Source organism: Bubalus bubalis, chromosome 6, assembly GCF_019923935.1.
Source record: "Bubalus bubalis isolate 160015118507 breed Murrah chromosome 6, NDDB_SH_1, whole genome shotgun sequence".
Taxonomy (NCBI): Eukaryota; Metazoa; Chordata; class Mammalia; order Artiodactyla; family Bovidae; genus Bubalus; species Bubalus bubalis.
In genome coordinates this window covers 52,710,116-52,731,379 of record NC_059162.1, presented here as the reverse complement: position 1 = coordinate 52,731,379, position 21,264 = coordinate 52,710,116, and the positions used below count along the sequence as shown (strand labels likewise).

Genomic DNA, 21,264 nt, shown 5'->3' with positions numbered 1-21,264 from the left:
TGCCTGCATGCTCAGTTGTGTCTGCCTCTTTGCAACCCTATGGACTGCAGCCCACCAGGCTCCTCTGTCCATGGGATTTTCCAGGCAAGAATACTGGAGTAAGTTGCCATTTCCTTCTCCAGGAGATCTTCCTGACACAGAGATTGAACCCACGTTGCCTGTGTCTCCTGCATTGGTAGGTAGATCCTTTACCACTGAGACACCTGGGAAGCCCAGACCTTCCCTAAATGAATGTATGGCCATTTACTTGGATAATCATGGTGGGGAAAATGGAGGAAAGGAATTCTCAAATCTTTTCAGGGGTGTCAGACACAGGGTCTGAAATGACATTGATATCTGGGGACCGTAAGCACCATTACAACCTCCCTTTTCAAGTCAGAACATAAGAGGGCAAGGTAATAAACGGTGTTGTAGCCAAACTCTAGCTCAGATTGGGTCTACTCCATCCCCTGGGTACTTCAGCACAGGAGTGATCATTTTCTAGTCTCCAAATATATAATTGGAGTAGACATACTTTGTAGTTGGCAGGACCCTCATACTGGTTCTTTGACCTTGGGGCTAAGTGCTATTATAGAGCAGAAATTCATGCAAAAGCCATAGAAACTGCCTCCCACTCCCAACCAAGGCAGTAAATCAAAAGCAACATCATAGCTTGGGCAGAACAGCAAGAACAGTACCATGTCAAAGACGTATAGCATGTAAGGGCGACTGTCCCTCTTGTATATCCATTGAATTCATCTGTCTGTCTCTGAAAAAACACCTAATGGATCACGGGAAATGAGAGTAAAGTAATATAAACATAACCAAGCAGTAGCCATTGTAGTTGCTGTGCCAAATGTGGTACCTTTGCGAATACAGATAAACACAGCCTTGGGCACTTGGTATGAGGCCATTGATCTAGGGAGCGGATTCTTTTCCATTCTTATAAAAGGAAGAAAAGGAAGATCAGAAGTTCACATTCACACAGAACTCACAACAATATACATCTGGAGTCATGCCCTAGGGTTATGTTAACTCTCCCTCTCCGTGTAATAATACAGTCCAAAAAGGAACTCAGGTTGTCTAGACTAGTAGTTCTCAACCAGAGGAAATTTTTCTCTGAAGGGAACTCTTGGCAATGTCTGAAGATATGTGTGCTTGTCACAGCTGAGGGAAGCAAGGAGTGAGAGGTTATTGGCATCTTGTGGGCAGAGGCAAGGGATGCTGCTAAAGTCTTAACAGGTACAGAACAGCCCTCCCTCAAGAGCCCACAAACCTCAATGAATCCAGAACAGAGATACAGAATCTGCAACAGAGAACTATCCACTGTTTAAAAAGTAACTGCCATCATCCTACAGACCCTGATAGAGACACAAGTGACTATGCAGACAAAGCCTCCCATCATGAGCTGACAACCAAAGTCACTGGGTTGAGAAGGCACGATAACACTCGAAAGTAAGATGGAAGTCATACTTTCAGGATTGGGAATGAGCAGGGCCAGAGGTCACAAGTAAACACGTGAGTCATACCCTCTCTACTGCCCACCACTATGGCACTGATACCTCTCGCTCAAATCTCAACTATGGTTGTATGGAATGGAGAAGAGTCACTTTTGACTAATGGAGGGGAAAAAAATGCCAGGCTTGGTTCATATATGGGTTAGCTCAGTATGTGGGTGAAAGCCAAAAATGGACTGTTGCACTACAAACCTCACCTAGAAATGATCATGAAAGACAGCAATGAACTAAAATCCTCTCAATGACAGAGCTTCTGGCAGTGTTCTTTACCACCACTTTATGTGAAAAGAACAGTAGCCCAGCATAAGAACATATACAGGCCCATGGGCAACAGAGAATATCCTGGCTGTTTTTTTAGGGGCATGCAAGTGAGCACAAAAGTATGAAATCTTTGTATTACATGTAAACTGTCAACGGGGAGCATTTACCATAGTTAGTTAGTTCAGTCACTCAGTCTTGTCCAACTCTTTGCGATCCCATGAATCACAGCACGCCAGGCCTCCCTGTCCATCACCAACTCCCCGAGTTCACTCAAACTTACGTCCATCGATTCGGTGACGCCATCCAGCCATCTCATCCTCTGTCGTCCCCTTCTCCTCCTACCCCAATCCCTCCCAGCATCAGGGTCTTTTCCAATGAGTCAACTCTTCACATGAGGTGGCCAAAGTATTGGACTTTCAGCTTTAGCATCAGTCCTTCCAATGAACACTCAGGACTGATCTCCTTTAGGATGGACTGGTTGGATCTCCTTGCAGTCCAAGGGACTCTCAAGAGTCTTCTCCAACACCACAGTTCAAAAGCATCAATTCTTCAGCCCTCAGCTTTCTTCATAGTCTAACTCTCACATCCATACATGACCACAGGAGAAACCATAGCCTTCACTAGATGGACCTTTGTTGGCAAAGTAGTCTCTGCTTTTTAATATGCTATCTAAGTTGGTCATAACTTTCCTTCCAAGGAGTAAGCATCTTTTTAATTTTATGGCTGCGATCACCATCTGCAGTGATTTTGGAACCCAGAAAAATAAAGTCTGACACTGTTTCCACTGTTTCCCCATCTATTTGCCATGAAGTGATGGGACTAGATGCCATGATCTTAGTTTTCTGAATGTTGAGCTTTAAGCCAACTTTTCACTCTGCTCTTTCACTTTCATCAAGAGGCTTTTTAGTTCCTCTTCTCTTTCTGCCATAAAGGTGGTGTCATCTGCACATGTGAGGTTATTGATATTTCTCCCGGCAATCTTGATTCCAGCTTGTGCTTCTTCTAGCCCAGCATTTCTCATGATGTACTTTGCATATAGGTTAAATAAGCAGGGTGATAATATATAGCCTTAACGTATTCCTTTTCCTATTTGGAACCAGTCTGTTGTTCCATGTCCAGTTCGAACTGTTGCTTCCTGACCTGCATATAGGTTTCTCAAGAGGCAGGTCAGGTGTCTGGTATTCCCATCTCTTTCATAATTTTCCACAGTTTATTGTGATCCACACAGTCAAAGGCTTTGGCGTAGTCCATAAAGCAGAAATAGATGTTTTTCTGGAACTCTCTTGCTTTTTCCATGATCCAGCAGATGTTGGCAACTTGATCTCTGGTTCCTCTGCCTTTCCTAAAACCAGCTTGAATATATGGAAGTTCACAGTTCACATATTGCTGAAGCCTGGCTTGGAGAATTTTGAGCATTACCTTACTAGCGTGTGAGATGAGTGCAATTGTGTGGTAGTTTGAGCATTCTTTGGCCTTGCCTTTCTTTGGGATTGGAATGAAAACTGAAAACCTTTTCCAGTCCTGTGGCCACTGCTGAGTTTTTCAAATTTGCTGGCATATTGAGTGCAGCACTTTCACAGCATCATCTTTGAGGATTTGAAATAGTTCAACTGGAATTCCATCACCTCCACTAGCTTTGTTCGTAGTGGTGCTTTCTAAGGCCCACTTGACTTCACATTTCAGGATGTCTGGATCTAGGTGAATGATCACACCATCGTGATTATCTGGGTCATGAAGATCTTTTTTGTACAGTTCTTCTGTGTATTCTTGCCATCTCTTCTTAATATCTTCTGCTTCTGTTAGGTCCATATCATTTCTGTCCTTTATCGAGCCCATCTTTGCATGAAATGTTCCCTTGGTATCTCCAATTTTCTTGAAGAGATCTCTAGTCTTTCCCATTCTGTTGTTTTCCTCTATTTCTTTGCATTGATCACTGAGGAAGGCTTTCTTATCTCTCCTTGTTATTCTTTGGAACTCTGCATTTAGATGCTTATATCTTGTCTCCTTTGCTTTTCGCTTCTCTTCTTTTCACAGCTATTTGTAAGGCCTCCTCAGACAGCCATTTTACTTTTTTGCATTTCTTTTCCATGGGAATGGTCTTGATCCCTGTCTCCTGTACAGTGTCACAAACCTCCGTCCATAGTTCATCAGGCACTCTGTCTATCAGATCTAGTCCCCTAAATCTATTTCTTACTTCTACTGTATAATCATAAGGGATTTGATTTAGGTCATACCTGAATGGTCTAGTGGTTTTCCCCACTTTCTTCAATTTAAGTCTGTATTTGGCAATAAGGAGTTCGTGATCTAAGCTATAGTCCACTCCTGGTCTGTTTTTGCTGACTGTATAGAGCTTCTCCATCTTTGGATGCAAAGAATATAATCAATCTGATTTCAGTATTGACCATCTGGTGATGTCCATGTGTAGAGTCTTCTCTTATGTTGTTGGAAGAGGGTGTTTGCTATGACCAGTGCGTTCTCTTGTCAAAACTCTGTTAGCCTTTGCCCTGCTTCATTCTGTACTCCAAGGCCAAATTTGCCTGTTACTCCAGCTATTTCTTGACTTCCTACTTTTGCATTCCAGTCCCCTATAATGAAAAGGACATCTTTTTTGGGTGTTAGTTCTAAAACTAAGCATACAAGTACCATTTACCATAGAAGTACTAAATAACCAGAGGCCTGACTTAGTGAGTTGATGTCATTAAACCTGTGTAATTTTCCAGAGCATGTGCATTAATAGTTCATTAATGAAGTAAGCATGACAGCAGGGATGGAAGATATGCATGAACCCAATAGCATGGGTTTCCACTTACCAAGGCTAACCTAGTTATTGCCACTGCCAAATGTCCAACCTGGCAACTGAGATAAATGCTAAGCCCCTGGTATGGCACCATTCTTTAAAATCAAATATCCCCTTAGCGGCAAGATTACTAGCTGAGAGTCTTCCACCTTTAAAGGAACAGAATCATCTAACATGGAATCAACACTGGAAACAACTTGGATCTGGGTATAGGGTTACCTTTCCTGCCCCAATGGCCTAAGCCAGCACTAATATATCCAAAGACTTAGAGACTGCTTAATTCACCAACATGAGATACCACAAAACACTGTATCAAGCCACGAAACCAACTTTACAGCAAAGGTATGGCACTGGACACATATCATATACCACACTACCCAGAATTGTTGGCCTTATAGAGCCATGGAACAGCCCCTTAAAGATGTAACTAATTTCCCATATACCAATGATTTAGAAAGCTGAAAAGAGATGCACCACCTGAATAACAACAACAAAATCCAGGTAAAATGCAAAATCTTAACTTTTCTTGCACCTACCAGAGCAAAAATACATGGCCACCAAGTACCCTAAAATAATATGGAAAGTCAGACATTTCGAGGAGACAAAAACACAAATCTTGCCTCACTTAGTGGTAGAGCACAAGAGGAGAGAAACACAACTTGAATTTTTAATAAATGATTTTAACTGAGTGTACATTAGTATGAGTGTATAAAATCCCTGACGGCTGCAGAAACAAAGAGAGTTCACATTGGCTCTTCTCCTCTGACCTCTGTCATATGCATAAAACAGATTAAGGGTAGGGCAGAAGACCAGAGAAAGCTTCCTTCAATGGTGCAGGCTGGGAGGACAGGAACAGCTGCCACATCAGAAACAGCACAAAGCCCTGCCCTACTCTACTTTTCTACAGGACAAAACCTTAGCTTGCTGGGCTAAGAGCAGCAAAACCTGGCACCCCAAAAGCACATATATAAACCCACTGTGACTAAGGGAAGGGTAAAAAATAAAATGCTCTTCATTTGGGGGAGGGGTAGGAAACTGTCCTGAACTCAAGCCTTTAGAGAGCTCCTATAACTGGGAGAAAGGCACGAAACTCTCTTCACAAGACTTGACACAGAGCAAGGCAGAGTTTGGCTATGATGGAAAAAGAAGCAAGATCACAAAGGAAGCCTCACCTCCAAAACTTAGGGATACAGGGCCTGCCTAAGAATAAGGCCAAGACAGGACACTAGAAACCTGCCCAACTCCCACCACAAAGCTAGCAAGTTCCAAGTAAGAAGCAAAAACAATCTATCACCAGTAGGGGAAAAACATGGACATATGAACATGAAGAGATCTCTTATAACATACAAGTACATAAAAACCACCACAATAGTTTAAAGTAATTAGCCTCCAATTAAAATAAATTAATTTAAGATAAATAAAAGAAAAAAGATACAAGTGCATAGGAAAAGCCAAAAGCTAAGAATAGAACATGAATATATGACTGAAGCAACTTAGCGGCAGCAGCAGCATTGCCAAAAACTCTTTGGTAACTCAGGTTTCAACCTAAACACAAAGTAACCCTAGAAGCATTTGATGCCAAATTTAAACCCAACCTAGATATATTAACTCAACTCCCCCAACTATACACAGGCACATTTAACCTAGAATTACAAAAGTTGTACTAATTTCAGTCTTAAAGCATTACTTATCTCAGTCTTTTCCTTCCTATATATGATGCCCAATACTAAATCAAAAATTATTTTTAAAAAAGACTAAAACCAAATGAGGAAAAACTGCACTATCAAGAGACAAAGAAATCAACATAACCAGAATCATATGTTGGAACTATCAGTCTATAATTAACATGAGAAAATCTTTAATAGAAAGGGTGGACAATATGCCTATAGCAAATTTCAGTAGGTATTTGGAAATTATAAGAAAGAGAAAAATGGAAATGTCAGAAATATAAAAACCTGGTATTGGACATGAAATATGCCTTCCACAGGCTCATAAGTAGAACTAACACAGCCAAGGAAAGAAAGAGTGGACTTAAAGACAGGCCAATAGGTATTGTCCAAACACTAAGAGGAAGGAGAATGAATAAAACAGAGCACCCAAGAGTTGTGGGATAATATCAAATGATCTAACGCACCAGAAAAAAAGAGGACTATAACAAGCTAGAGAAATATTTGAAAACATAATGGCCAAGAATTTTCCTAAAACAATGAAATACAATAAACCATAAATCAAAGAAGCTCAGGAAACCCCAAAAAGAATGAACACTAAAAAAAAAAAAAGAAAACAGCCCTTCGCACATATACACACAAAGAGGTGCACACTTCTCAGCAAATCATATTCAAGCTGCTGAAAACCAACGACAAAGAGAAATTCAGAAGGCAAAAGAAAGATGAGGAAAAGACAGATAACATACTGAGTAAAAAGATGAATTACAGCAGGCTGTCATAAACCGTACAATCTAGAAGATAACAGAGTGATCTTTAAAATCCTGAAGAAGAGGGGGGAAATCTATCTCCTCAGAATCCTATGCCACTGAAAATATCTTCCTAACAAAAGCTGAGAAAATTCATTTCCAGTAGACCTGCACTACAAAATGTTTTTTAAGAAGCTCTTTAGCAATAAGAAATATGATATCAGAAAGAAACTTGAGAGTATACAGTGAAATTAAATCTTCAGAAATGATTAAAATAAAGGTAAATGTAAAAGATATTTTTCTCATTTTACAGCTCTAAGAGATAATTAATTTTAAAATAGTAGCAATGAATTGAAGGTTTGTAGTACAATGTAAAAATTAAAGTAAAATATATGACAAAGATTGTAGAGAAGATTAAAGAAAAGAGGGACAATTGAGAATATGCTATTATAAGGTTCTTATGTAATATGTGAAAAAACATGATGTTATTTGAAGTTATATTGTGATTATATAAATATGTACATTTTAAGTATTAAGAAACAACTAAGAAAAATCTTTAAAAGAAATGTAAATAATAATCCAAGTAATGAGGATAAATGGGAACTTTTTTAAATGCTCAATGCAAAATCAAACAGGAAAGACAAGAATAAGAGAAGCAAAAATAATGGAATAAACAAAAAAGCTAGCAAAATGGTAGATATAATTATTACATTAAATATAAATGATAAAATTCATCATTTTAAAAACAGAGATTACCAAACAGCAAAAAAAACAAAACCGAACTGCATGTATCTATAAGAAATCCACTTTAAACCTAAAGGTGTAAATAGATTAAAAGTATACAGTGGAAATATATGTATCTTACAATCATCAAAAGAAGGCTGAAATAACTATACTAAGACTAGACAAAGTAGAGTACAAAACAAGGGATATTATAAGGTATAAACATAATGATAAAAAAGGTTAATTCACTAAGAAGACAAAGCAATCTAAATGATACATTCCTAACAGGTATGGTTCAGAATACATAAGGTAAAAATTGATATAGGTGAAAGAACAAATGGACACATTCACAATCATAGGTGGTGACTTCAGTGGTAATCAGTGAACAAAAAACAGGACTTCCTTGGTAGTCTGGTGGTTAAAAAGTCACCTGCCAATGCAGAGGACACGGTTTGATCCCTGGTCCAGAAAGGTTCCACAAGCCATGGGCAACTAAGGCTATGTGCTGCAGCTACGGAAACTGCGCATCCTAGAGCCTGTGCTCTGCAACAGCAGAAGCTACTGCAGTGAGAAGCCCAAGCACCACAACAGAGAGCAGCACTTGCTCCCTGCAGCTAGAGAAAGTCCGTGCACAGCAACAAAGACCTAGCTCATAAATAAATTAATGAATTTTAAAAAAGAAGACAATCCCATATAGTTTAAAGAAAACTAGAACAAAAAAAACAGAAACTCAATAAGGATACTGAAAGCAAGCATAAGAAAAGAAATAAAGAGCAGAAGTCAGTGAATTTGAAAATAGGAAAAATAAATAAACAATGAAAAAACAGAAAGCAAGCTCTTTGAAAAGATCAATAAAATTAACAAACTTCCAGCCACAATGACGAAGAAAAAAGGAGAGTGAAAGTCGCTCAGTCCTGTCCAGCTCTTTGCAACCCTATAGTCCATGGAATTCTCCAGACCAGAATAACTGGAGTGGGTGTAGCCTTTCCCTTCTCCAGGGTATCTTCTCAACCCAGGGATCGAACTCAGGTCTCCCACATTGCAGGTGGATTCTTTACCAGCTGAGCCACAAGGGAAGTCTGAGAATACTGGAGTGGGGAGCCTATCCCTTCTCCAGTGGATCTTTCTGACTCAAAAATCGAACCAGGGTCTCCTGCATTTCAGGTGGATTCTTTACCAACTGAGCTATGAGGGAAGCCCAAGAAAAAATGAGCGAATATGCAAAATGCCAATATCAGAAATAAAAGAGGGGCTATCACTATAAAGATCATCTAGTCACAGAATAATAATTGAAGATTACAAACAACCTATGTACATCTATTTGACAAAATAAGTGAAATGGAGTTTGCCTAAAAGACACCAACTACGAAAGCTTACTCAAGAATAAATAAATAAATAAAATTTTCTTGTATCTACTAAAGAGAATAAATTTGCAGTTAAAAACATCCTACAGAGAAAAGTACAGGCTAAGATGATTTTCCTGGCAAAGTTGTTTAAACTTTTATGGGAAAAAATATCAATTCCACACAAAAGCTTCAAAAAAAAAAAAAAAATAGAAGAGGAATGAGCACTTTCTGTCTTATTTTATAAGTCAGCCCATTACCCTGATACTCAAGCCAGACAAAACAGTATAACAAGCCATTATCTTTCATGGACATAGATATAAAAAATCTCAGAAAATATTAGTAAATCAAATTCAGGAGAAAATATGTAAAAGTAATATAGGATGACCAAATAGAATTTATTCCAAGAATGCAAGGTTAGTTCAATACTTGAAAAATCAAACAATGTAATTTACCACATCAAAAGAGTGAAGAAGACCATGATAGATCATCTTAGAGGACACAGGAAAAACAAATTTGATAAAATTCAACATCTGTTCACCATAAAAAAAACTCAACAAATGGAATAGAAATTTCTCACTTTAATAAAGAGCACTTTTTAAAAAATCTACAGCTAAAATCATACATAATTGTTAAAGATTGCTTCCCCCAAGATAAGAAACAAGGCAGAGATTTTCATTATTTCTAATTAACATTTAAATGAAGGACATAGCCAGTGAAAGAAATAACTATTACTGCTGAGTCACTTCAGTCGTGTCCGACTCTGTGCAACCCCACAGATGGCAGCCCACCAGGCTCCCCTGTCCCTGGGATTCTCCAGGCAAGAACACTGGAGTGGGTTGCCATTTCCTAAGTCACACCAAACAGAAAGAAGAAAGGAAAAAACCCACAAGTTTCTCCCTATAGATGGTATCATTTTTCTTATTTAAGGAGAAAATTTTAAAGAATATGCAAATGAATCTAGTAAGACTAATATGTCAGTTTAGCAAGATCACAGGACAATATATACTATCAATGAGCAACTGAAAATTTAATTTTTAAAAAATATCATTTCCAGTATCACCACAAATGAAATACTTAGGTATAAATCTAATAAAATATATACAAGATCTGTCTATATGTTGAGAACTACAAAACACTACCGGGGTCCAGCCTCAGTGGATCCAGGGATTTCGAAGGGGAGACGGCTTCAGCGATCAGGATACGATAGAATTAAAGATATAAAAAGTGATCAAATAAGGATAGCTCAGTGAGAAAATTCAGTGAAGAAAAGAGGCTGAATAACTTGGTTTACGTGGAAAGCCAATAAAATTCCAGACAAGGAATTTGCGTCACCTACGTAGGCTGCAGGCGTCCTCCAGTTCTCCCGAAGGAGAGGAGACACTAAGGCCTCCCCAGTCAGATCTTAGAAGCCCAGGCATAATTAGTAGCCTTGATGAGCCTCCATGCTCCAGATGGGAATTCAGCCAGAAGGTGAGAGAAAGAATGACATGGGGAGACCAGTCTTTCCAGGACCTGATCCCATTCTTTATTTTCCAGGGTCCGCTTTTATACACAGAGATGTAATGCAAAAGTCACACGGGGTCAGCAGTCCTGACTTTTATCAAAATCAGGTGCTTCATACAAATGTATACAAAGGTCTTAGGGGTGTTACATCATCTTCTGGCCAGGGGGCCTGCTAAGAATTTATGACCCTCTCCTTGTGATAGCGGTCAGTCAACCAGAACACTTATTTCTCTAGTGATGATTATTCTTAAAACAGAGACGCCACCTTCCGAAGGCTCCAGATAAGGTTACATTCCTATAGGGTGAGGGTGCAGTAGGTTTTAATTAAGGAAAGAATTTGCTTAGCCTAAGGTCTAACGTGATTAATATCAAAGGTTAATACTTACTTCTCTTATATGTTAGTTATATTCATTAATGTGTATAAGGGGCAAGGGATATGGAGATGTAGCAGCAAATATTGGCTCAACAATGAAATCCTCCACTGGTATAATTCCTAACTAGCCCACTAATACTATACTAATAATTTTCTAACTTCTCAAAAGAATCTGTTTTTAGAAAGTTTAGAGCATCTCGTGCCTCTCATGGTTGGGAGGCTGTGAACAATCACATGTGGCCAGACATGCCTGTCAGGCAGGCTAGAGAACCTTCAGAGGAGTTTGTAGGTTGAAACACTCCTGTCACGCCCAGGAATTATTATTAACTGGAGCTCTAAGTTAACTCCTTCTCCGAAAGAGGTGGTGGGGGACAGCCACCCGTAAAGTCAGAGGTGTAGGTGAGAGCACAAAGCAGTAAAGTAGGCAGACTCTGGTTTTGGGGGTAGATGCTCGAGAATTTCCAGGGGGACTCCTGAGGCTCGATCCCGCCTTTGCGTATGCCGCACTTCCTTCCTCATGACCTTTGCCACGGGCGGAGTTCCTCACTCTGGCTCCAGGCGAAACACCAAATAAGGAAATCAAAGAAGACCTAAATAAATACAGATATATGTATTTAATGATTGCAAGATTTATAGATTCAACACAATTCATATCAAAATCCCAGCAGGATCCTTTGTAGAAATCTACAAGCTAATTCTAAAATGTATACAAAGAATCAATGGAAATAGAAAAGAGATTCATAGATCTAGCCTCCTTCCCTCAATTTGGAACAACACTGAAGGCCCATCTGGTTTCAAAGCTCCCTGTAGATGAGCTGCGACCTCAGCTACAACTGTCCTGTGAGGTGGCTTCTCCTTCTATCCAATCCCGCCTCCCTCAGTTTCTCACAAGGGTGTCTACTGAGACCAAGCACCAGTGGACCTCCCATATACAAGTTTCCATCTCAGTTTCCAGGGGATCAAATCTAACTCAATAAGCTTGAATGAGTGTCTACAAATGAAAATACTGAATATCTAAGGTGTTGTTTGATTTTTAAAAATTAGACCAATAAAAAACAAAAAAGGTGTATCAAATTAGGAATATACTCCACAAGTTTAACACTGATTCCTGAAGACAGAGTATGCATGCACTATATGATTGCACTCTTGAAATGGAGATCAGATGAGTGGTTGCTAGTGGTTAAAGAGAGGGTGGGAGTGGGAAGGAAGTAGATGTGGCTATCAAAGGGCAACATGAGGAATCCCTGTGGTGATGGAAATGTTTGCTATCTTGACTATATCAATCCAACATCTTGGTTATCCAATGTTGTACTGTAATTTTGCAAGATGTTATCATTGGGGAAAACTGAGTAAAGGGTACATGGAATCTCTCTGTATTATTAATCTGTATTATTTCTCACAACGGCACATGGACCTATAATTATCTCAAAATCAAAAGTTTAATTAAAGAAAAGAAAAATATTTGTTAATGGACAGCTTTTCAAAAATTAGGCTTGAGTGGGTTTATTCTAGCATAGTTTCAAGACAGGATAGAATGAAAAATAATTATGAAAGATCAGATTTTTTACAAATTATAGCTTATTAATTCCTTTCATTAGGAGGCTCATGGAATTTTCCTTTAGTCATAGAAGTATACACTGAATACAAATTTTAAGAGGGCTTTATAAATCTAAGAAAAGTAGGAATAACTATCTGGAATCACCTTATGTACACATTTTGAATTTTCTTATGTCTCCTGAAAAAAAATCAAAATTTTTAATTAAAAAAGTATATAAACAATATATCTACCCTATAAATGTTTATGAAAAAAAAAGTTCCTGAAATCAGTGCCTACCTCTGAAAAAAGACTTCTGAATCAACAGAGATGGAATTAAGTTGACCTGACCATAAGTTCCAAACTCAATCCTTAGACTTCTGAGAATGAGCAGAGTATAATTTTAAAAGATGGTTATCAAAAATAAGGGGAAGAAAGAAACAGAAAAGAAACAGAGAGACAGAGACCAAGATATCTAATTGAAAGAAGTGGAAATTTACTCATTTCAAAATTTCCTGTTCATTAACAGATAAAAAGACCATTTATTTTTGTTTTTAAAAAACATCCCCTGTATTTTATGTTGTAGATAATTCATGCTACTAATTTACTTCACTCTGCATAATAGGCTCTAAGTTCATCCACCTCATTAGAACTGGCTCAAATGCATTCCTTTTTATGGCTGAAGGAGATCAGCTCTGGGATTTCTTTGGAAGGAATGACGCTAAAGCTGAAACTCCAGTACTTTGGCCACCTCATGCGAAGAGTTGACTCATTGGAAAAGACTCTGATGCTGGGAGGGATTGGGGGGAAGAGGAGAAGGGGACAACAGAGGATGCGATGGCTGGATGGCATCACTGACTCGATGGACGTGAGTCTGGGTGAACTCCGGGAGTTGGTGATGGACAGGGAGGCCTGGCGTGCTGCGATTCATGGGGTCGCAAAGAGTCGGACACAACTGAGCGACTGAACCGAACTGAATTTACTTTAAAAGAACTTTTAAATAATTGGCTCATCCAGTATCAAAAAGCATTAATGTTTTATATGATAATAGATTAACAGATGATATAGATTTGGGTACAACCATACAATGAAGTACCCTGCAACAATTAAAAATAATGAATCAACTTCCTGTAAACAACTGAAGGAATCTGTAACATATTTTAAGGAAAATAGCAAGACAAAAAAAATAGCAATGTGCATGGTATATGTAAAAAATAAAATAATGCACATATAGGGAGTATATCTTGGGCTTCCCTTGTAGGTCGGCAGTAAAGGATCCACCTACAATATAGGAGACTTGGGTTTGATCCTTGGGTCTGGAAGATCCCCTAAAGGAGGGCATGGCAACCACTCCAGTATTCTTGCCTGGAAAATCCCATGGACAAAGGAGCCTGGCAGGCTACAGTCCATGGGGTCACAAAGAGGTGGACAAAACTGAAGCAACTTAGCACACATGCATGCAGATATGCACACAGCATATCTTGAAAAGAGCAGACAAAAAACCAGTAACAGCAGAAGCCTCCTCAACAGGCCTGGAACAGAGGTAGGAGGGAAATACGCTTTTAATTGTATACTTTCCCGGAAGTTTGAAATTTGTACCATGCAGACACACTACCTTGAATATAAATTTTAAAATAAAGCTTAAAAAATACTGAACATGTGAGTAAATAAGTTATATACAACATTATCTATTTAAAAGTACTATCAATGAAGTGAGACAAAACGAGCATAGGCTTTGAAGTGGAATCACTAGTAACTGGAATATGCCATTTACTGGTTATTGTGGCTTGGGCAATTTATTGTTTTATCCTGAGACTTTTGCAAAGTGGGGATTCTAACATCCATCTTTAAGGGTTATTCAGTGGATTGCATTTAATCCACAAACAGAGCCCTATAGAAGGAAAGCCACAAATAGCAGCTATTTCCCTCATCCTGACTCATTATCTATACTAATGTGGTCCTCGGATGCTGATAAATGAGAAAAAAATTACTTGGCAGTTATGTTTTCATGTGTGATACTGTTTCTGAAGGTCCATAAACCATACTGAGAAGCCCACGGGTGTTCTCTATTCTTCTCCTTCATTCCCCATGCAGTCAAAGGCAGGAATGAAGCACCTCGGTCTTATTTAAAGCTTCATTAAAATTCAACAGTAGACGCTTACTGGGTTCCATCAAAAGCACAGGATGAGACAAAGCCTTGGGTACAGGTGATTTGGTACAGGAGGTAACTCCAAGAAGCAGAGGGGAAGGAACCTGGAGAGTAAGAGAAATGAGGAGAAAACTGAAGAAAGCTGCATTACGAAGCTCCCCTCTCTGGGCAATTAGGGCTTGACCCAGTCAGAACTACCTGAGTCGCATACATAAAGTCCCCCAGAAGTGTCCACCCAGAGGACAGGAGACTGGAGCATTTATCCACTGTGTTCTGTCCCCCACTGGCTGAGGGTTGACCTTGGGGTGTTAACATCACCCCACTTTGGGGCTGCATGTTCAAGGGAGTTGAAGAGGCTACCACGGCATCAGAGAAAGCCCTGGGGAAGAGAACAGAAAGACACATACGTGAAGCCTGGCATTATCAGCACAAGGTGAGTTTGAACTTACATGGAACTGTCCACTGCAACTATGGCTAAAAACCGAGGTAGGCTGAGGAGAGATGACATGGGGAGCCAGAGGCATTTGCTACATACATCATCTAGAAATATTTTGGCCAAGTTACTGAAGCTAAAAGAATGAACATGCCACAATTCTCATAATTTTCTTTCCTGTCTTCCTTCTCGAATATGGCAGTAACAATTATATGTTTAAAGCTTGTGGCATTTCTTCAGTGATCCAAATGCTGGGGACAAACTTGTGCATATTTCTTTGACATGCCTGAGGAGCTGAGCCAGCATGACATTGACTTCTGGATATTTACTCCTCTTAACAGCTCTTATAACTATGCTCACTACTCTTTAAAAAAAAAAAAAAAGGCTGAATATTCCTATTCTGAGTGGCTGAGAAATGACATGTTTACCTTTTCTCTTTGCCCAAAATCCAAAACTTATAGAATAAATATTAAAACAAAAATCCACTGCAGTGCCAGAAGCAGAGGAGAGGTGCCACCAGGAAATCAAAGCCAGGGGAAATTTCTGGAGACTATAAAGTCAATGAGAAAGGCTGACAAAAACAACAGAGGCAGGCTCCTGCTCTGCTATTTGACCTTGTTTTCAGTACCATGGGAGCAAATGTAAACACAGTCCCTGTGCTGTGGGAACCGCAAAAGCATATGCAACACTTGAATCCCACACAGTGAGGCACAGAAGTCTTTTAGCATTGGTAACTCTGAAAAGGGGTTTACTTCTTTGTTATGATACTGTTCTTGGCAGAAGACTAAGAGGCATTGAGAACCTGTAGTTTCTAGAATACATATTTCAGAGAATCATGTTACAATACCCTACATGATCATGGCTTCCTCCCATAAGGCAGGAAATTTTCCAACAGAGAGCATGGCCTGAGTACTAAAAGGTTCTCATAAAACTTGAGGTGCACTGCTCTTCCTTTGTAATAACTCAAACAGTAAACACAAAGTAGCTTTTGCATCTGCTTCCTCTGTATCTTATCAGTAAGAGAACAAGGGTAAGAGACAAGTTGGTGGCTAGGAATTGACTTGAAAGTTTGTAATCAAGCATGAAGTACTGACCCTCACATCCAGTCTCGCTGTCCCAATATAGAAACTGAAAGGACTGGAAGCACAAAAAGAGCACCAGCATAAAGAGAAATGTGCCCCTGAATACAGCCCTGAGACCAGATTTCGAAAGCTGCAATTTTGGCAGAGACGACTCCTGGAATGGGTGCTGGGCAGAGAAATGGGAGAGTCTCCAGGTAATTTCAAGGCCACAGTGAGAGACAATGAGCATTGTACAGCCATCGTAGCCAGCGAGTGCTAAGTAGAATAATGGCCTCCCACACACATCCACAGCCCAATCCCTAGGACCTTACATGGAAAAAATAGGGTTTGCAGGTGTGAATATATTAGGGTTTGGAGATGGGGAGATTATCCTGAATTTTCCAGTAGGTCCAATGTACTCACAGGGTAAGAGTCATAGGACTGAAAATAGGAAAACTAAATGAAAGTCTACGTACCGACATGCTAAGGTCCATAACTCCAGAACTTTCACAGCTAGACTTAAAACTGCAAAAAAGAGATGGAGGGATCCCTTTCTTAAGAGTATTGACTAGCCTAAGATAAAAGAACTACAGATTCTCACACTTGGGGTTTTCCAATGAAAAATCAATGTCACCAAATTTGACTCTGTTGTGAAGCCACCAAGCTACAAGTCTCAGTCACGTAAATACCCAAAACTGGAAATAGAACTGCCTTATGACCCAGCAATCCCACTGCTGGGCATACACACCAAGGAAACCAGAATTGAAAGAGACACATGTACCCCAATGTTCATCACAGCACTGTTTATAATAGCCAGGACATGGAAGCAACCTAGATGTCCATCATCAGATGAATGGATAAGAAAGCTGTGGTACATATACACAATGGAGTATTACTCAGCCATTAAAAAGAATGCATTTGAATCAGTTCTAATGAGGTGGATGAAACTGGAGCCGATTATACACAGTGAAGTAAGCCAGAAAGAAAAACACCAATACAGTATTCTAACGCATATATATGGAATTTAGAAAGATGGTAACAATAACCCTGTATGCGAGACAGCAAAAAAGACACAGATGTATAGAACAGTCTTTTGGACTCTGTGGGAGAGGGAGAGGGTGGGATGATTTGGGAGAATGGCATTGAAACATGTATAATATCATATAAGAAACAAATCACCAGTCCAGGTTCAATGCATGATACAGGATACTTGGGGCTGGTGCACTGGGATGACCCAGAGGGATGGTATGGGGAGGGAGGTAGGAGGGGGGTTCAGGATTGGGAACACGTGTACACCCGTGGTGGATTCATGTTGATGTATGGCAAAACCAATACAATATTGTAAAGTAAAACAAAAATAAAATAAATAAATACCCAAAAGTGAGGTTTCCAGTTACCTTCATGCTTTAGTGGGAATGCACAACCAATAACCAACAGATATTTGAGGAAAATCAACAGACTAAAACATAATAACAGGAGTGGGAGATGGCAATTTAGATGAAATGAACAATGTAAAAAGAACAGATTTTTTTCAGTAAACATTTACTCTGAGAGATAAGAGATATTGAAGAGCTGAAACAAAGCCAGAGTAACATTTTATCAGGGTCATTCAAAGACCACAAAAGAGCTCTTAAAATTAAAAAATTTGAGAGCAAAATGTTTTTAAGTCAGTAAAAGGATCAAGAGATAAAGTTGACAAAAGCTCCCTGAAAATAGGACAAAAACAATAAAATAACGGATAACAGTCCAGTGAATATCAAATTAAGAGTTTCAGAGAAAAATAAAAAATAGAGAAGAGAGTGAACAGTAAATGATCAATAAGAAATTTTCTCAGAACATGAGGATATAAACCTCTATATTAAAAAGGCCTACAATTATAAATGAGAAAAATATGGCCATAATATTAAATAAGAAAAGATGAACACAAAGATATATCATCATGAAATTATCACTGTAATAAAATAAAAATGGTCATAAAATTTTCCACAGAGGTGGAAAATGTTAAATATAAAAGGTTAGAAAAATCAAATACCAAGCTTCTCAGGTGCAAAATTAAAAACCAGAAAGAAATTAATCAATGCTTTCAAAATTTTATTAGAAAATTATTTCCAAATTGGAATTCTACAGCCAAGCGAAATATGTATAAGGTAAACTGTAGCCCACCAGGGCTCCTCTGTTCATGGGATTTTCTAAGCAAGAATACTGAATGGGTAGCCATTCCATTCTCTAAGGGATCATCCCAACCCAGGAACCAAAACTGGGTCTCTTGCATTGCAAGCAAATTCTTGACTATATGAGCCACTTGGGAAGACCAAATATGAATATATTTACCAGAAAATGTATATATCCATGGAAAACTTCTCCTTCCACTAAATAAGAGCAACAGGAAAACAAAATCCCCAAAAATCTATCTATTCTGTACCATTTATCAGGAAACTATTGGAAAATGAACTCCACTAAAGCAGGAGCAAGAAAGAAGAAAACTCAGGGTTTAAGGTATAAGGAATCTAACACAAACGTACAGGCTTAGAAAACAGTCCTTCTAGATTAGAGCAAGAGGATATAAGATTCCAGAATGGATGAGTGGAAGGGGAGGCCTAATTGGTCACCTATTGTGTTTTGACCATGAGGAAAATAATATTTAAACAGATTGTACATTTAATTTGGGGAGAGAATTATTGATAAAGCAAATAAAGCAAATCTTAAAATAAAGCAATTATAAACTTCAAGAAAATAAAAAAGTTGAATAAGAAAGGAAATATAATCATTGTTTTTGGTTTGGCTCAATAGTGAAAATACTTACGTAATAATAATAAAGTAAGTTACTCAGAACCTTAGTTCTCCCATTTATGAAATAAATAAATAATCATAGTACTTATCCACTGGAATTATGTGATGGCAGAATTAATTCATGAATATAAGCATTTAAAGTTATGCCTGGCTCATATAAAGTACTCAATAAATGTTAGCTGTATTGTTAGCTACTTGTGAAGTAAATAATGAAAATGTGCTTACCAAAAATTATGATATGACTGTATCTGGAGGATAGAGAGTTCTTTTTTCTTGAATAATAATAAGTCAACAACCATATATTATTTAGAAACCTGGGGGTAAATTCAGAAGAAATAATGAAAAACAAATGAATGTAGTTATCTTTTGGGAGTAGTAGCAAGGGAAAAATCGGTACTCAAGTTGTTTGGTATAATCTTTTTTTAATAGCATTTTTAAATTATTTATTTATTTTTGGCTGTGCTGGGTCTTCATTGCCATGCAACCTTGCCGTGTTACCTTTCTCTAGGTAAGGCTATTAATCATGGGCTACTCTCTAGTTATGGTGCGTGGCCATCACTTGTTGCTGAGCACCGGCTCTAGGTCACGCTGGCTTCAGCACTTGCAGCTCCTGGGCTCTAGAGCGCAGGCTCAATAGTTGAGGTGCATGGGCTTAGTTGCCCCATGGCATGTGGGATCTTCCCAGATCAGGGATCAAAGCTGTGTCTCCTTCATTGGCAGGCAGATTCTGAGCCACCAGGGAAGCCTGTTTTAAGAGTATTTGATTTGAAAACTCTTTGCAGTTTTTCCTTATAAATGAAAATAATAATGAAGCCACAAAGATAAACAAGGAAAATGCTAGAACAAAGGTAGGTGTAGCCATATCTGACAATACAAAATTCAAACACAAAATTTAAAACATATCAACAAGTATAATTATCAAGAATGTAAATTGTTGTGAACTATTATTTATCTAGAAATATAATAAGACTATTAAAAATGAAAGGGTAATTTGACATATTCTCAACTATAGAGACAGGTTTAACATACCTCACTCAGAAATTGACAGGTGAAATGAAACAAAAATGAATTTAGAAAATAGGATATTTGAATAATACATTTTTAAAGTGTGATTTAGTACTTTTATATGAGACTTTCAAAGCAACAGATAATACATTCATTTCAAAAACTAATGAAACGCTTTTTTTCCGGACCTGGCTAAGGAGGAGGCGCCATCATGGGAGTTGACATCCACCACCACAAGGACCGAAAGGTTCGACGCAAGGAGCCCAAGAGCCAGGACATTTACCTGAGGCTGTTGGTCAAGCTGTACAGGTTCCTGGCCAGACGAACCAACTCCACCTTCAATCAGGCTGTCCTCAAGAGACTGTTCATGAGCCGCACCAACCGGCCACCGCTCTCCGTTTCCCAGATGATCCGGAAGATGAAGCTTCCTGGCCGGGAGGGCAAAACAGCTGTGGTCGTGGGGACTATAACCGACGATGTTCGTGTCCAGGAGGTGCCCAAACTGAAGGTGTGTGCTCTGCCAGTGAGCAGCCGCGCCCGGAGTCGCATCCTCAAGGCCGGGGGCAAGATCCTCACCTTTGACCAACTGGCCCTGGACTCCCCCAAGGGCTGTGGCACTGTCCTCCTCTCCGGTCCTCGCAAGGGCCGAGAGGTGTACAGGCATTTCTGCAAGGCCCCAGGAACCCCGCATAGCCACACCAAACTCTACGTCCGCTCCAAGGACCGGAAGTTCGAGCGCGCCAGAGGCCAACGAGCCAGCTGTGGCTACAAAAACGAACCCGAGAGTCTACCTTGTTATTAAAAAGACTTGGATGCTAAAAAAAAAAACAAAAAAAAACCCTAATGAAACATTTATAAAAGTTGACTATATATTTTAAGTCCTCAAAGAAACTTTTGTGGAATTTAAAATATAAAAGCCAAAATTTCTAACACATGAAATAAGAGGAGAGGGAAAAAAAGATGATCTGATTTGCAATTTAAAACACTCCTTTAAATAACTATTGAGATTAAAAAGATAGAGAACATATCTAAATTTACAAAAGAGAAAGAATGCATCTCAGAGAACAAAAAGATAAATCTAAGAAAACACTGAAACATTTTTTTAAAAAGGAGTATCTGTGCTGTTAGATTTCAAAATAAATTTTTTAAAAACTGTACAGTAAATAAAGAGAATGATCCTGAAACCCCATCAACACATCCAAGCATATATAAAGATGGCACTTTGTATCAGTGTAGAAAGGATTAATTGTTCAATAAATGGTTCCAGGACCACTGGTTAGCTATTTGCTGCTGCTGCTAAGTCACTTCAGTCGTGTCCAACTCTGTGCAACCCCATAGATGGCAGCCCACCAGGCTCCCCCGTCCCTGGGATTCTCCAGG

At 39.0% G+C, this 21,264-nt stretch overlaps 1 protein-coding gene across 1 annotated transcript; it reads left to right on the top strand.

The window, feature by feature from the left end:
• The first annotated feature begins 20,062 nt into the window (after window positions 1-20,062).
• Window positions 20,063-20,686, top strand: LOC102393794 (60S ribosomal protein L18-like). Its single transcript, XM_045166223.1, has one exon. It carries the CDS (start codon window positions 20,096-20,098, stop codon window positions 20,684-20,686), a length of 591 nt encoding a protein of 196 aa, XP_045022158.1. The 5' UTR covers window positions 20,063-20,095.
• Window positions 20,687-21,264: the final 578 nt, after the last annotated feature.

Coding starts and splice junctions, on each gene's coding strand:
- LOC102393794 (XM_045166223.1), top strand. CDS start 20,096: ATGGGAGTTGACATCCACCACCACAAGGACCGAAAGGTTCGACGCAAG.